The sequence below is a fragment of the Diachasma alloeum genome, unplaced genomic scaffold (genome assembly GCF_001412515.2).
Source record: "Diachasma alloeum isolate Michigan unplaced genomic scaffold, Dall2.0 Dall_scaffold_00179, whole genome shotgun sequence".
NCBI classification, from domain to species: domain Eukaryota; kingdom Metazoa; phylum Arthropoda; class Insecta; order Hymenoptera; family Braconidae; genus Diachasma; species Diachasma alloeum.
In genome coordinates, this window is record NW_021680345.1 from 282,963 (window position 1) to 298,921 (window position 15,959).

Consider the following 15,959-nt stretch of genomic DNA (forward strand, 5'->3'; position numbering starts at 1 on the left):
CCCACCCTACCCCATCTAGAACTATAATTTCTGGTCTTTTTATTGTTTTTTTTTCAGTTCAATAGACACAGGCGTCATTTCTTAATTAAATTTTGAAAAAGGCGATTTTGGGCAATTTTGAGGACTTTAACATTTTTTTCTTCCGAAACTAGGTCAATTTATGAGATTTAGCCAACGGATTTGAAATCAGTTTGCAAAAATCTTTGTGGGGGCATCGCTATGCCAGAAAAAGTCGGAATTTTGTAGGACTGTGTTACCGGTCATGACGGTCGTCATTAACGGTCATTCTTGCCACTCACATCTCTAGTTCTACCACGAGAGGTAAAACAACGTAATACATTCACTCACTTTTTGGAAAAATTCAAACAATACCTCCTCCCCCACTCCATTTCAATTCAATTCAATTTTTCATCAATAGTGGAAACAGTGTATTCCCCATTCTCGAACCGACAGACAAAACTCGGAGGCGATCATCCAGCTATCGGGCTCTACGAATAATTAATGAGAGTGAGTGCGCCAGTTGCCACAAGAAATGAATATATTCCAATATAATTCACACAACATGTACGATGAAAAGTTAATAAACGCACTCTCATCAACGCAACCACAATGATTAACGTAAACAATTCATGATTGGTATTTCAAGCATGGCAACCATCATTCATTCAGTCGGGAAATAGGGGAAGCTTTCACTTCCATCTTTCTCGTCTGAAACTCAAATAGGTTTTTTCGTCAATCTCCCTTTGTCGAATAAATCGATGAAGCCCCTCAGCTCTAACAACAAAATTTATTTACAAACCAAACAATGAATAAGTAGTCAAAGAAGATCAGTTGAAGACAGATGTGCAGATTACTTTGCAAATATCTTTGTAATTATCACCCTCTCGTAAATTAATGGCAATTTTTTTTACGATTAAGGTGGTTGAAAAACTCAAAAATGTTATCAGATTTTTTCGGCAGCCCAGCTCGGCGGTACGATTTTTTTTTCATTTTTCCGTTTTTTTCCAATAACTCGAGTTCGATTTGTCCGATTTTGATTGATTAAGCGTCAACATTTTCCATTTGTTACCGCCTATACTAATATTCTTAGTAACTATTTTTTTTTCGATTTCTAGAGGCTCATAGTAACGAATTGTCGAGAAAACTTGAATTTTTGAATTACGTCACGGCTGAAAAAAATGTTTTCAGTAATACTTATAATCAAAACAAGTATTTTGAGTATTCTAATTTAAGTTGGGCATCCTTCTAGATCTATTTAATTTTTAATTTTTTCTTTTCGAAATTTCCCAAATTTGGTTAAAGCACTCCAAAATGACTTCGACTTGCCTCATTCGGCGTGGAATACATCAAATAGGTTTCTTAATACTTCACTATAAACCCATTGTTTTCTGAAGGTATTTGGCGCATAATTTGAATTGAAATTTTCAACTAATTTCCTCCTCTGACTCACATCACTTCAGAAATATACAAAGAAAAATTATTATTCCAGCAACTCTGAATTCATCAGCTGCAATCCCGGAAATTGCACAGCATCTTCGATCCATTTGGCGAGCCCGAATAACCTCTCGTCGTTAAAAAAAGAAGTCATGAACTGCAAAGAAAGCGGTAGACCCCTCGAGGATACAGTAATAGGCAAATTAATTGCTGGGATTCCCGCCATGTTCGCTGGTTGGGTACAGTAGTCTTGAATTGAGCACTGGGTCTGATTATCCTGCCTAGTAAACTCATTGAAACTGGGGGCATCACTCAAAGTCGTTGGGGTCAACAAAACATCAACATTCTCCTCCCAAACTCTGTCAAAATCTTCAGAGATTAATCTACGAAGCTTCATGGCTTTTACGAAATAGTCGTCATAATTCTCAGAGAGTAAGAAGTAGTTTCCTGTGAGGATTCGACTCCTCACGACGTCATTAAAGCCCATGCTTCGTGCTTTAGCGTACAATTGTTCGGTAGATGACATCTCATTAGGTCTAAGACCGTATTCTAAACCATCGTACCTCGCCATGTTGCTGGCTACCTCGCACTGATTTAAGACTGAGTAACAGACAATTGAATGTTCTGTGTGGGGGAGGGATACTGATACTATAGTGGCCCCCGCTTCTTCTAATAAATTGGTGACTTTCTTCCAGCAGGTTAAGACTTCTTCGTCAAGCTCTGGAGGGGAGTACTCCTTGGGAATACCGATTCGCAGGCCTCTGAGATTAGGAGGGGACACATTTATGGGTTTGAAGGCTTGATCAACAGTTGTTGAGTCCTTCACATCAGGACCTGCAATGCAGTTTAGTATTTCAATGCAGTCTTCAACGTGCCTGGTGAGAATCCCAGGTACATCCATGGAGTTTACCAGAGGAATGAGTCCATGACGAGATACTAAGCCATAACTGGGTTTGAAGCCTATCAAACCACAGTAGGAGGCGGGATTACGAGTGGAACCACCCGTGTCTGAACCCAGGGCTGCGAAACAGGTGCCCGTGGCTACTGCTATTGCTGAACCTCCACTACTTCCTCCTAGAATTACAGATGTTTCTTTCAGTATTCAAAATGTTAGAATCTCGAGACTTTCATTTGGAGACACTCTATGTATCGCGTTGATGAAACCTCGCGTCAACTTATCTCATTCTGTCAATTATGAAATGATCTTTTAGTCAGAAATTTCTTACTTTTATCGGGTATCTTGATCAAAAGATGACAAAAAAGATATGGTATATGGCGTGCTAAATGAAAAAAGATCGTACTGACCATTTTGGAATTTTTCGGTCAATGAAATGGGAACAATTCGATTGGAGAAATACGATTTAAAAAAAATTAATGCTTCTCTCAAGTAAATGAATAGTTGGAACAAATAATTGTTTTTTCATCGTATGAGAGAAAGAAAAATATATTTCAGTAGAGTAATTTGTCCAAAAATTCTAAAGCCTATCGAATGTTTACAAACATGTCTATTAAACAGACATAGAAAATTACAGAACTTTTCAACAGAATTGGAGAAAAACTAATAGAAATTTTTAGTGAGAATGCGCTAGGTTTTCCTATTATTTCTTTTCATCCGTGTAACTATGTCCATTTTATCATTTTATTTAAATAATGAAAATCACCTGCAATGTACCAATCATCATTTGTACTATTCTGCTTGATGTCGGGACTAGCTAGGCTGTTGGACGTGTAATTTTTCATGATCTCTGAGCCCCAAACATTCCTTGTGAAACCGAAGTGAGAGTCAACAGTTCCTGCACCCATTGCAAACTGATCAAGATTTGTTTTCCCCATAAGTACAACCCCATTACTCTTTAACCTTTCATAAACTGTGGCTGAATACCCTGGGACAAAATTGGCGAGCATCAGAGAAGCACAAGTCGTGGGCACACCCTCAACACAAAAATTATCCTTTATTGCTATTGGAATTCCATCGAGATTTCCTAATAACTTGTCTTCGCATTGTCGAGTATCTGAAGCTTCTGTCTGTTGTTTTCCGATGTCTTCTGTGGTATGAATGTAGGCGTTGAGGGGTTTTGTTGAAGAGATTAACTTGCATGATGCTCTGTGAAGATCTGACGGTTTCAATTCTTTCGATTGGATTTTTTTGGACACTTTTTTAATTGATGAAGTCAGTATTTTATTCATTTCTTTACAAAGTGAAGCTCACTCGGTTAACCTCAGCAACTATTATTATGAAAAACACCGGAGTCCGGAGACCGGACAGCGGTGTAAATCTCTTCAGGTTTGGCCCTCTTTCGAACAGTGGTTGTATGACATTAGGGAACCTGCAGCCGATAATAGAGGAATTCCGAATTGCTATATTACCAGATGTAAACATCATCCCCAGCAGATACAGGAGAATAAGTCAAAAAATTTGCGACCATCAGCGTGTAACAGATTTCAGTGTTTATCGACCAATAAATTCCGTATTAACAATTAGTATCACGGAATTTATTAGTATTATTCAGTATCGCGAATAAGTGATGAAATAGCATGAATAATTCTGTTTCGTGGCCTCAAATTGATAGTACAATTAAGAATACCGGTTAGTCTATCAAGATAGGTTTCATCGATTGTTAAAAAGTTATTACATGGTTTTAGAAAAAAATCAAACAAAAGATTATTGATATCTCGATTGTTCTATACTTTTTTCTAATCGTTATACATTTCGTTAATAAAAAAAATAGGGAAAACGGGAAGGTAAACGACTATGAATTTCCTTTGTGGCAAGGCTGATTTTTCAGGGAATCCCCTAACTTCATAGACCCCCCCCCCTTCTCCGGCGCGTTTTTACAGTTCGTTATTCAATTTTATTGAGGCAATAAGGAAGAATAGAGCTTTCACAAAAGTCCATTTCTCAAGGATGTACGATACGAAAATAAAACGAAAAAAATAATGCAGCACCTAAAATCACCTTGGCTCCACGCGGAAAGAAAAATAGTCTCATTTCTTCATTAAATTCCTCTAAACAGCCTTGGATGTGTTCGGAATGACAAGGTATGAAACGTTTCGGTAAACTTTGCACGATAGCATTCGCAACGACCGAGTAATTCACTTTGGTTTGGTCCTTTACCACGGTGAATCACCCAGGAGCATTCAGATTGGCCGTTGTGATCTATACTCCGTTGATGTGTATCACCTTATAGCATTCATATTCAATCGGCGACTCACTACACAGCTGATTCAAGTCAAAATGGCCGTTGCTGTGGTATGATCAGTGTCGTAGTGTTTTCGAAAGGAAAATAAATGTAAGAATATAATTAAATCAAGGTAAAAGAATTAGTGAGTGTCTCATTATACTTTTAATAGACTTGCTGAGAATAGTATATTATGTCACCAGTCGCCTTCGGCTCGGATTATAATCCACATTCGCCAGATAATGCTTTTATCGCCGTGTGGCATACAGTATTTTACTCGCGTCGCTCGGTTAGATCGCGGTTTTCTCGGGCCCAACGACATAAATATACATTTGGCGCTAGTGATATTTATGTGAGGATCGACTTGTATCCAATTGAAGGACAGGAGACAGTTCATTCTGTACTTTAAGTGAATTACAGTACTTTAAGTTAATTACAGAAGTGAGAGGAAAACAGTTGTTTTAAAGTTGTTTGTGACGTGTGTAGCGCTCCCCTGGCTCAAAGCTGAGGCTCAACCTGAGGAAGAGTGCATATAGCAGACGAACATTGGCAAAAAGTGAATTTTCTTGTGTAAAAGTGTTGATTTTTGCATTTGGAGGACAGTACATCGGCTGGAAGTCCATCAAGTTGGCAGTCCTAGCCAGGAAATGCGTAGTAGGTAAGTATACTGGTCACTCTCCAGCATGGAATAACTTTCTAACATTTAAATATCAACAAGGAATACCTCCCCGTACCTACACCCCGTGAAAATATTCCTAGTTGAACGATTCCAGAATTCTGTTTTGGAGAACGTTTCATGTTAGAATATTCGATGTCGTAGGGATTACGGTATGTCTGTGACGGGAAGTCAGTTGCGGTGACAATTATCGAACCAGTGATAAAGTTGATAGACGAATTAAGGAATAATGAGAGAATAGCTCTATTAACATTAAATAAATATTTTATTTGTACTCAGTAGAAAGTCAAAAATCATGACTACTTTCTCCAGGAAGAAACCAAAACCCACCAAAACAGGGCGATCGTAAAATTCCATAAGTTTGCCAATCAATTTAAATTACCAGCAGGTTCGTTGGAAGGTACATTTACCCCTAATTTCGTAATTATCTTGGCAGCTGTCCTGCAGCCGCACTCGAGGCATGACTTTGGATCCCACTTGGCTAAAACGCCTGCTAAAAATCCTGCAACTATCGCATCTCCAGCTCCTGTTGTGTCGACTATCGGTTCCTTTGGTTTTTTTGGGTGAACCTGAGTACAAGAGCCAATGAACTAATGATTTTTATTTTTTGATTATTGGGGAAATAGTGTATAACGCAACAAATGTATAAATTACATTTTTGATATTACGGCTACGGTCACCTCGTACCGAAATTGTACATTACATGCTCGAGCCTTGGAAAACAGCTCGCCTTCGGCTCGGAAGGCAATCCTGCACGTGGGGGAGGGTGATATGTCGGATCGGTTGATTAGAACGCGAATTATGTGAAGAAAAACGAGAAAACACGGAAAAATTCATATCTTACAATTAGATAGGGGCTATAGAAAATGTTTTTCAACAGACAGAAGATATTTGTTCAAACTCTTCAACGTTGCAAGAAATTATCGTTCACTTTTGAGAGCATCAGGGTCAAAGAGTTACCGGTTTGACATGGAATAGCTCGTTATTGCACAACGTGGGCTGATAGCATGCTACGCGATAAAATCTATTCCAGTAGTGAAGTGTGTAAAGTGAGATAAGTGAACTGATCTTCAGAATAAATTTTTGTTAAAGAAAACCCCAATGAGTGCACAAAAATGGTTTCTCAAGAAAATTTTGCAGTTGCTGTTGAGTTTCAAAGATTGCTCTAAATTTTCATCTTGATGTGATCGACCTATCTTATCCTACTACTTCAGCGGTTTGGATTAAGTTACAAATAAATTATTACCTGTGCCGAACGACCGTCACCCCAGACGACAATTGCAGGCGCCGATCCGCCCTGCGTCATCACAAATATATCATTGTCTGTTAGCCAGTCTTCTTCAATATTTGCACTGGCCACACTGACAGTTACGCGTTTGGAGCTGTTCAATAAGAAAGGAATGTCCGTGACATTTTCGAACTGAAGACTGAGGGCTTTAGCTAGAGCTTTCATTTCTCTCGCATTTCCGAACACGATTTTGGCCAGGCCAACCATCTGACAAATGGCTGCATGATGTTCCTAGAAGTGAAACAACAATATAATTTTGAAATCACCAAAGTTTCCGGTGGAAAAACTCCAAATATTGAACAATGAGTTCAAGTGTAGAATTGTTTTTATAAAAATGATTGAAACAAAGGAAATTCTATTTCCAACTCCGAAACTTTGAAATCCAACTTTGAAACAAAGGAAATTCTATTTCCAACTCCATTTTTCGTTAATTTGATTTTCGTATGATTATTCACACGAAAACGATGACGTCATCGAAAAATATGGAATGGGAAACCAGTTGTTTCTCGGCGAGATGAACAACTTTTGTAGGGGTGAAAAATATTGTTGTCATTTAAAAAAACTAACTTTATGCTCATAGCATAGAAACATAAGCAATGGGGGCCTGGATTCCATCAGCACTAAGTTTCCCCCTCCGAACCCTATAACTTGTATTTGAACAATTTTGCTGTTCCTCCCTTCTTACAAGAGATATTGAGCCGTACTGTTTCAAATGGGACACCCGGTATAAGGGATATATCAGTAGGTTTCGTATAGAGGGGTCTCACATATGAGGGAGTTCATGATTAGCTACATGTGGACACCAATTCGAAGTACGTGAAGTTCGATCGTTCGAAATAATAAATAATTCATGTTGACTTACTTCGAATATATACTCTCCACTAAGATTGAACGCCACAACAACATTTTTACATTTCTCTTGGGTAAGTACGACAATTTCTTTGGCAACATTTAAACTGTGCGTAAGGAAAAATCCCTCGATGTAGACTATCTTCAGTCCATCGAGAGGTAAATTACTCCGCTTTAAATCTAGCGGTGTGTACACAGCGGCAGCCCCTAGGTTGGCGATTAGACAGCGTGACTGGCCACATATCAGGGAAATACATATGCCCGTGGGCAGGGTAGGATGCACTGCATATCTGGAGCAATAAATTTATGACTTGAATTTCTTAATCGTGAAATGAGAGTTGAATAACGAAGTGGTATAAGGAGATCAAAGTTCATGTTTTTATATTACCCAAGAGAGTACTCTGGAAGTAAGCCACGTCTACCAGCCATGCCGGTCTTTCTCATTGTCAGTCAATACATAACAATTGATGTAGAATGTTCATGACTCTAGTATGATTTTTGAAAAATAACAGGAGATTTTTCCGTAGCTCATAATTTTCTCAAGAAAAAAAAAGGTTTGCCAAAAAATATCTCCGGATTCCATTTTTCTCAGGTATTTGTAAAATAATCTTGCAACTACACAGAAATCAAATTTTTTAATTTCTAGAACCAAGTTACTGATTTTAAGAAATTCATGGCTCTAGAAGGCATTGCATGTACTAAAAGAAACTGATTATTTAATTTCTCCAGAAATATCGCAATAATTCAGTACCAAAAATCGACGTATTTTAGGTGACAAAAATTCGTTAATTAAGGACCTGGTTTCATCTTTAATCCAAGAACATTCGGAAGCCACAAAATTCGTGAATAATTCGAGATCAGTTCGACATTTGTTGAGTTATAGTATCAGGTGATATACTTCTAGCCACTAATGATTCATGAATATGAATAGATTCAAGACATGATCGAGAATGTTCTTGAAAACCCGTATGTTCAAGAACCGTAAGGTTCTTATTTTAAAAATCCATAAGTTTTAAATTCCAGAACCAATATAAACATACGATGCATGTGCCTGAAAATGCGTACAATTATAGTAGACTTAATTAAAAATTGCTGAGAATTGAACCTTTCTTCACTGATCTTTAGAGGCAATTTTCTCAAAATATGTGAAATGTACGCTTATTCCTAGAATTTTTTGTTCGCTTGATTTTAGTAGTACGACAAAGTTCTTAAATTCAGAGATTTGGAAACTAAACACCTTTTTCCTCTGAGTACGTTTAAAATCTTATCATTGAATTTATTCAATATGATTAAATTTCGACACTTTATCTGTTTATTTTGGCACTTACTTGGTCTGTATTCCATCTGCTTTGACTAACTTTTCTAGAGTTGAACCTCTACAATCCTTTCCCAATCCTCCACAATAAACAACGACAGGTGAGACACTTTTACCTCCACAGAGCCATTGAAGAATTCTAGCAGTGTTCTGAGCACAGCCCCCTGGACTAATTCTCTGTTCACATCTAAAAAATTTCATTTTTCCATTAAAATAATCATACTTTTTTAAAGTATTAAACATTACATTTTATGAATATGTACATAATACGAGTAGATTCAAAGAAATTCACTAGAAAAAAATGTCAGTAGTTAGGAAGTAAAACGGTTTGGAGCAGGTCTAAAAAAACTTCATCAAAAAATCTGATTAAATCAACATTCCGAAAGTGAACTTTTGGTTAATTCAACACTTGTCAAATTGAACTTCCGTCAATAAAACCTTCCGGTTATCTTGTCGTTCGTAAGAATATAAGTAAATCTGTGTTTTTGTAAGGGATTCTAGAGTGTTGTTATATATTGCCACAATCACATATTTCCATTGAAATATGCAAAACTTGCATATTTCAATTTAAACCGTTTCACGAGTTTTTTTGAACAAAGGAAATACTGTTTCGACTTTTTTCTCGGAATACTACTAGATCTGAATTTATTTTCAAAATAAAATGTTTGAAATGTCTCAGCTCATAGAATTACTATTTCAGAGACGTATAGATGAGATAAAAAATGTACATTACTCTGTCAAATCAGCTAGAATCTCTTGAATCTTGTCCTCTTCAAGTTCAACTTCTCCATCCACTGGTAGTTGATACTTTTCCAAGATACTCTCATCCTCAAGAGTCACAACAATATCCAATAGCGGATTCCCAAACATTACCACTGCTGGAGTTTTCAGAAGACGAACAGTCTTAGCCAATGTTTGTTTCTCCACCATTTTTCCTACTATTTATGCTGCCGATTCCAAATACCACGTTATTTCTCCCAAAATAGCCACAACTCAATTCCTCGATCCCTCTAATTTAACCAAACATGATCACACGGGAATTCTTTCATCACAAATTGATCCATGAAACCATTAAATCATCACTAAAAATCCTTTACATTATCACACGCCTGTTAATTCGTCACTCAAGGTCTATCTCTCCTTGACTGATTTACGATTCATTTATTAGTGAAGAAAACTGCCAGTGTAGCTCTTAAAAGAGCCCCATAAAACGTAAAGACTCTTCCAAAATCACAATTCATCAACGAAATAGTATATACCCCTGACATTGATCTCGGAGTTTCTCCGAAAATGAATTACTCCAGTTTCTCCTAACGCCATTGACATTGAACTTCTCGTGAGGATGTTTCTGGCTGAGGCATTATCGGGCTTTTCACTTCAATTTTTCTTCAAATGACCCTGATTTTTGCAAAGGCAAAGAGAATTTCCTACAGTGCTTAACAAGAATTTCGTTGACAAATCAACAAAATGAACTCTGGTGCAATGAAATTCACTCAGAGGTTAATTGATACGCGAGTATTAACTTGAAACTAGATACAAATTCCTTCCAGTTGTCAAATTTGTTTTATCCACTTGGATCAATACTACTGGAGAAAACTCTCTGTTTTGCCAGTCGAACGAGTCGCCTAGTACAGTAAGGAATCACCAGCACCTGCTGGTGGGTCTGCCTGACCCACTGAGTTCAGACTCAGACCTCTTGTTTTCGGCAGCTGTTTTGAACCAGCGATCAGCTGATTATTGGAGCAGGAATACCTATACACCCGAATCCACCCGCATATATTGATATTAATTTCGAAATAATCGCCGTTGACGCCACGAATATTTATAGACACCACCGAACAAGACGCCAAATCCTCTCCATTTTTATATTATCCGAGGTAATAATGGTTTCAAATAAAATGCCTCAATCTAGTGCTTTTAATAGATGTAATCGTAGTAAAGGATGGAAAGTGACAGAGAAAACAATTTATTTCACTCCATTGTGTTTCTATTGAAGATTCTTCTCGTGTCTTAACACGTGTTACCAACCAGGAACGACACTCTGAACACGATGGAAACTTCGACAGCTAATTTTAGGCACTGTTTTCCGTCACAAACGTTCTGTGCGTGCCAGAAGCTACATCGTAAACCACCTTGAGTTCCTCCAGATATTCGTGATGGAAAAAAATGAAAGGTTGATTTTTAATTCATTTGAATACATTAATTTAATGTGAACAGATTATTCGAACCGAATGTATTCGGTACAATAATTTAACGATTCTTCAATTCCACGGCAGGAATTCACTAGGACAATTTCACAGTTCCATCTATAACGCCGCAAACACAGAATTATTCATGCGAGAATTTGAGAGGCATTCTAAAGCGGGAGACAGACAAGGTATGATAGAGATGATATTGCAGCTAGACCAAGTTTCAAATACGGATGTCAGTGCGCTCTTCACTCCAAAGAACAACGAAGAAGCTGAGAAACTATACAATGACGTCAATTCTACTGATGAAGCTGCAAGAAAGATTTCAAATTTATGCAAAATTGATCTATTGACAAAAGCACTCTTTGCTGCTGAATCTGACACTCTCCTCACGATAAAGATCATTGTAGCGAGGGCTAAATACGAATTCAGTATACGATCTTATCAGCAATGCTGTAGAGATTGTGATTATGCAATGAAATTGCTTAACAACTCACAAAGCTCAAAACTCCAGAACGAATTTGAAACAGAGAAGATGAAGACGATGTGTGATTTATTGAAATCCCAATGTTTGAAACTGTCAAAAAAATCTAGTAAGCAATCTCCTCATACATATGAAAAGAAACTACCCAAAGTCGATGGGAAACCCAGCAAAAAACTTAAGACCTGCAGTGATGCAGTTGCATTAATTCACGAAGATGCTAGAGGCAGACACTTGATCGCAACGCGGAACATCAAAGCAGGTAGTGTTCTGATTGTTGATGAGCCTTTTTCCTTTAGCACAGACGAAGCTGCACTCTCGACCAATTGTCTTCACTGTCACTCGTCCCTTCAGGGGAATCGGAACATCAGAGTTCCTTGTGGAAACTGTCAGACTGTAAGTAAAAATACATCTCTACTTCACTTTCCATTTTGCTTTTGCTTCCGAATGAAAACATTTCAGCCGTTCATATTTTCGATTACACAATTTTATGTTGGGATCAGTTAAAATAATCTCTGTTTCAAAATCGTAAAACGAGATGGGTCTAGTTTTTAAGCTGAGTGTTTAATGAATATCTTTGAATCTAAGAGGAATGGATCCCTCATTTTACAATATCTCTATTCATATTCAAATTTAAATCTTACTTAAATAGGGAGATATAATCCGTGGAATAGTTTTTGGGATATGTTGCTATGAAAAAATAATCATTGCATATGAGACATTCCACGTTGTTTCAGTAAAAAAGCTTTCACCTTTTAATTTCCTTCTGGTTTTCTGATATATCGCAGAAGGCTCCCAGACAAGCAATGCTCCGATGATTAATTTTTTTTAAGTTATGGTGTTTCAAAATATTGACAATCCGAAAGAATTTTTTTTTATGATTTACAACTCGAAAAGTATTCACTTAATCATCGTTTTTTAAATAGAAAAACGCTGAAATACTTTTTTATCGGAAAAGCATGGTTTGTTATAAACAAAAAAAGCCGATGACAAAAAGTGAAATTCTACCGATTTTTTTATAAACAATTCCTTTTGATTACAAAAATAGAAATTTTAACATTGTTGTGGAATTCTGAGAAAATTATATGTTGTAGCACGTATATCATTGAACCTTCAGTTAAATTTTCAGAAATTGGTCGCACATAGTTATTAAACCTATAATTTTTTTAACAAAGTCTTCATATTCTTGAAATGATGTTATCGTGTGGAGTTTCCCTTTGTTCACATGGTTGTACCTGTGTATGAATAGGGCCGGCTTTGTCACATCTAGGTGCCGAGATATTACGGTTTTTGGATGGACGAATTCTATTTCAAAATCAATGTTAACCCTTCGTTACTCGCATCCACGGCGCCGCGTCGGTGAAATTCCTTTATGTCACACCGTGGAGAAGTGCACTTTGAAGCGATAAACTCGACTTATTGCACGGCGTGGCATAACAATTTTTTTTCTTTGGAAAATAGTCATTGCGAGCATTTAGGGGTTGAAGCAAAATTTACCCTACAAATTCTTGAAGGTTGCTGAAAGTGGAATATTTTTATGTTGTAAAGTGTAATCGGTTGATTAGAACGCGAATTATATGAAAAGAGACGGAATAACACAAAATAAACGTATCTCTGATATGTAGTTTTTTGAAATAGTTTTTTGACTCTCGCAACCATATGAAAAATCCCCATTCACAAAGTATGACTGGTTTGACATTGAATACCTCATATATTTTGATGTTTGAATAATACCAACGGAATCACAGTCATTGGAAGCAGGCTACTAATTCATTAGCACAAATATCAATAGGTTACATCAATTTTTTACAATTATATACTTTTTTGCAGTGATTTTTAAAATAGTTTAAAGCATGGTTTGGCTTGATAGGTTTCGTTCTGCTCCGAGGAATGCCGAAAAAATGCCTGGAGTAGTTACCACAAATACGAATGCATGATTTTTGATAATTTTTTGGAAAGATCAACGACTTGCGACCAAAAATCTCACGTGTTACTCGCCTATAGAACAACAATAGCAAAGGCAATTACCAAGAACTCAAGTTTACTTGATGCTGAATTTTTGTGTTATCAAGACGCTAAATGTGAGGACGCGAAGAAGTCCCTAGCGATTGACATAAAGAGTGACTTTTATGATCCCCTGGATTATAGAACAATCTTTTCCTTAGAGACGCATTGTGAAAAAGCAGATGCAAAGGTCAATCTGTCACGCTCTATAAAGTCAGTATACCTGGCTAAATGCTTGGCTTTTGTATTGATGGAGGTTGATGAGAAGAATAGAGACACGATTGGACAGAGGGAAATTGTGTTGCTGGCAGTGGCTATGATGAGACATATGCAAGCAGTCAATTGTAATGCTTACGAGATTGTCGAGAATTTTAGGGACAGAAATACGAGGACATGGGAACCACGTAATGTGGGGGGCGCTATTTATAGCTCTGTCAGTCTTGTCAATCACAGTTGCTATCCGAATGTGGTTAGGCATTCATATCCTGGAGGTAAAAATTATTAAATTCGAACAATTTCAATAGAAATCATATCAACTCAGCAGACAAAATATTTCTCATCCATTATTTCATAACTATCTTTGCACTAGAGTGACTCAACTAAATTCGCACCTTTAACACTGTTTTCATTCGAATTTTGATAAGTTATAAAACTAGTCTTTTGACATTATATAGCAAGTCCATTAGCTACTGAGTGTAATTTTTCAGTGTACTAATTAGCTTCAAAATTTATCTAGTCAATTGCTAAATTGCCTAATTGATTACAACCAGCAAGAGATTTTTTCGGCTCAAGAAATTTTTCGGTTCAAATCAAAGTTTCTTTATATTTTCTTAAAAACATGATAATAGTATATTTTGTTCATCTTTACAGGAAAAGTTGTTGTTCGATCCTTGCGATTCATTGAAAAAGGTTCCGAGTTACTAGATTGCTATGGCCCCCACTTCATTACCGACTCATTGCAACTCCGTCAACAGTATTTGGTGGAGAAATACCACTTTATTTGCACGTGCGAACCATGCAAATCCGACTGGAAGTTTCCGTTTCCTGATGAAATTACCTTTCGATGTACCTCGTGCGGAAATTCATTGGATTCTCTCCGCTTGAGGTGTATTAAATGCTCTCAGAAATTTGATATCAGGAAATTATGCTCTCAACTGGAAAAATCAACGAAGAAAAGAATTGCGGCGGTTGGAAAAATGTACGAAGGATATTACATCGATGCACTTCCATTATTACTAGAGCATTCTAGCTTTCTTGACAAGACACTGATGGCACCAAGCCTCGAGGCCATCAAAACACAACAATCGATTGTTCAGTGTTTCAACAGTTTGTCAAATACTTATAACAATCAATTTATTACAACTGATGAGTGAGAATCAACTGAATTGTATTGAATTACGGGGTGGAGGAATTCATTTGCGTCAGAGGGATCATCAATTTTATTTCCCATCTGTTTTTAATTTAAAATTCCAATCAAATTGCACCTTTAATAAATTATTAAAAAAATCAAATTGATTATTGAACGAAATCATCTTTCCATGGCGCCTTGTCAGTCAAGAGTCAAGGACTTGCAAAACTTCCATTCAAGAAAACACGAGATCACGATCTTCGGCGATCAAGAAGAGATAGGTAATTATCAGTTTCTTCACGAGTCATTGAATGAACATGATAAATATCCTCATTCAACAGCAATATTTTGTTTTGTATTCATGCTTGAGGAGTTTGATTGATATTGTTTTGATTAATAATCCATTGAAAATAAAGAACTGTTCTTAATGATTTTTATTGTCATTAAAGTGCAAGTAGATAACCAATTATCACAACAATTCTTAATAAGAGCCTAAATTAGCTAAACAATTGCGCTGTCGCGGGTAACTTTTTTTGATTAATTCATTTACTTCAACAATTTCTGATTGGTCAAAGTAAATAAACTTCAATTCCATAATAGTTGTTATTCTTTGTCATTCTTTTAACATCATGGCTTTGTAATTACAAAGGACTTCACACGTACGTACATTAATCACATGTATTGTTTCTAACGATAAAACACGTGAGACATATAATAGTTGATTTTATCTCTTTGATTTGTTTTTTTTTTCTTCCTTAAATACCAGCAAAATATTTTTTTCATATTTCGCAATATTAACATTGAAATTGTACTTTGGATTGTAGTACGCGTCAGAAAAATTGACAGATGTTCGCAATAATTTGTCATACTTCTCTTTTGTACCGTTTATTAATGATTGACATGGATTCCGTAGTGAAGTGAAAGGAGGGTTTGTTCTGCCAATATATTGAAACTAATGGTTTTAGGAAAGAAACTTTGGTTGTGATTGTAGATCATTAAAGATGTTTATCCTTTCTCCGAAGGTCAAATTTTCTCATGGTTAGTGGATTCAAATTATAAAAATGTAAGTGATAATTCCCTTTCTATCAGGAGAAAAAAAATTAAAAATTTTCGAAGTGCTTGCGGTTTCGGATAAACATCTTCAAATTTTTCATTAAAAGATCTTGCCATTTTTTACTCTAAATCCCCCAGTTTTC

At 36.6% G+C, this 15,959-nt stretch overlaps 3 protein-coding genes across 4 annotated transcripts; 1 reads left to right on the forward strand and 2 right to left on the reverse strand.

The window, feature by feature from the left end:
- Positions 1 to 971: 971 nt before the first annotated feature.
- On the reverse strand, positions 972 to 3,690 carry LOC107041222 (glutamyl-tRNA(Gln) amidotransferase subunit A, mitochondrial). Its single transcript, XM_015261669.1, has 2 exons — positions 3,096 to 3,690; positions 972 to 2,508 (listed from the first exon to the last, which is right to left on the reverse strand). Exons 1-2 carry the CDS (start codon positions 3,619 to 3,621, stop codon positions 1,481 to 1,483), a joined length of 1,554 nt encoding a protein of 517 aa, XP_015117155.1. The 5' UTR covers positions 3,622 to 3,690; the 3' UTR covers positions 972 to 1,480.
- A 1,845-nt stretch (positions 3,691 to 5,535) lies between these two features.
- On the reverse strand, positions 5,536 to 10,386 carry LOC107043307 (adenosine kinase 2). Its single transcript, XM_015264744.1, has 5 exons — positions 9,475 to 10,386; positions 8,755 to 8,928; positions 7,440 to 7,716; positions 6,536 to 6,808; positions 5,536 to 5,858 (listed from the first exon to the last, which is right to left on the reverse strand). Exons 1-5 carry the CDS (start codon positions 9,669 to 9,671, stop codon positions 5,658 to 5,660), a joined length of 1,122 nt encoding a protein of 373 aa, XP_015120230.1. The 5' UTR covers positions 9,672 to 10,386; the 3' UTR covers positions 5,536 to 5,657.
- A 90-nt stretch (positions 10,387 to 10,476) lies between these two features.
- LOC107043317 (SET and MYND domain-containing protein 4) lies at positions 10,477 to 15,475 on the forward strand. Of its 2 annotated transcripts, XM_015264758.2 has the most exons (5): positions 10,477 to 10,618; positions 10,738 to 10,914; positions 11,018 to 11,807; positions 13,282 to 13,906; positions 14,286 to 15,475. In XM_015264758.2, the coding sequence occupies exons 2-5, from the start codon at positions 10,898 to 10,900 to the stop codon at positions 14,786 to 14,788; spliced, it is 1,935 nt and encodes a 644-aa protein (XP_015120244.1). In that variant the 5' UTR covers positions 10,477 to 10,618; positions 10,738 to 10,897; the 3' UTR covers positions 14,789 to 15,475. The 2 variants fall into 2 exon arrangements, with proteins under 2 accessions (XP_015120244.1, XP_015120253.1); XM_015264767.2 differs by having other exon boundaries at positions 10,477 to 10,914.
- The last annotated feature ends 484 nt before the right edge of the window (positions 15,476 to 15,959 follow it).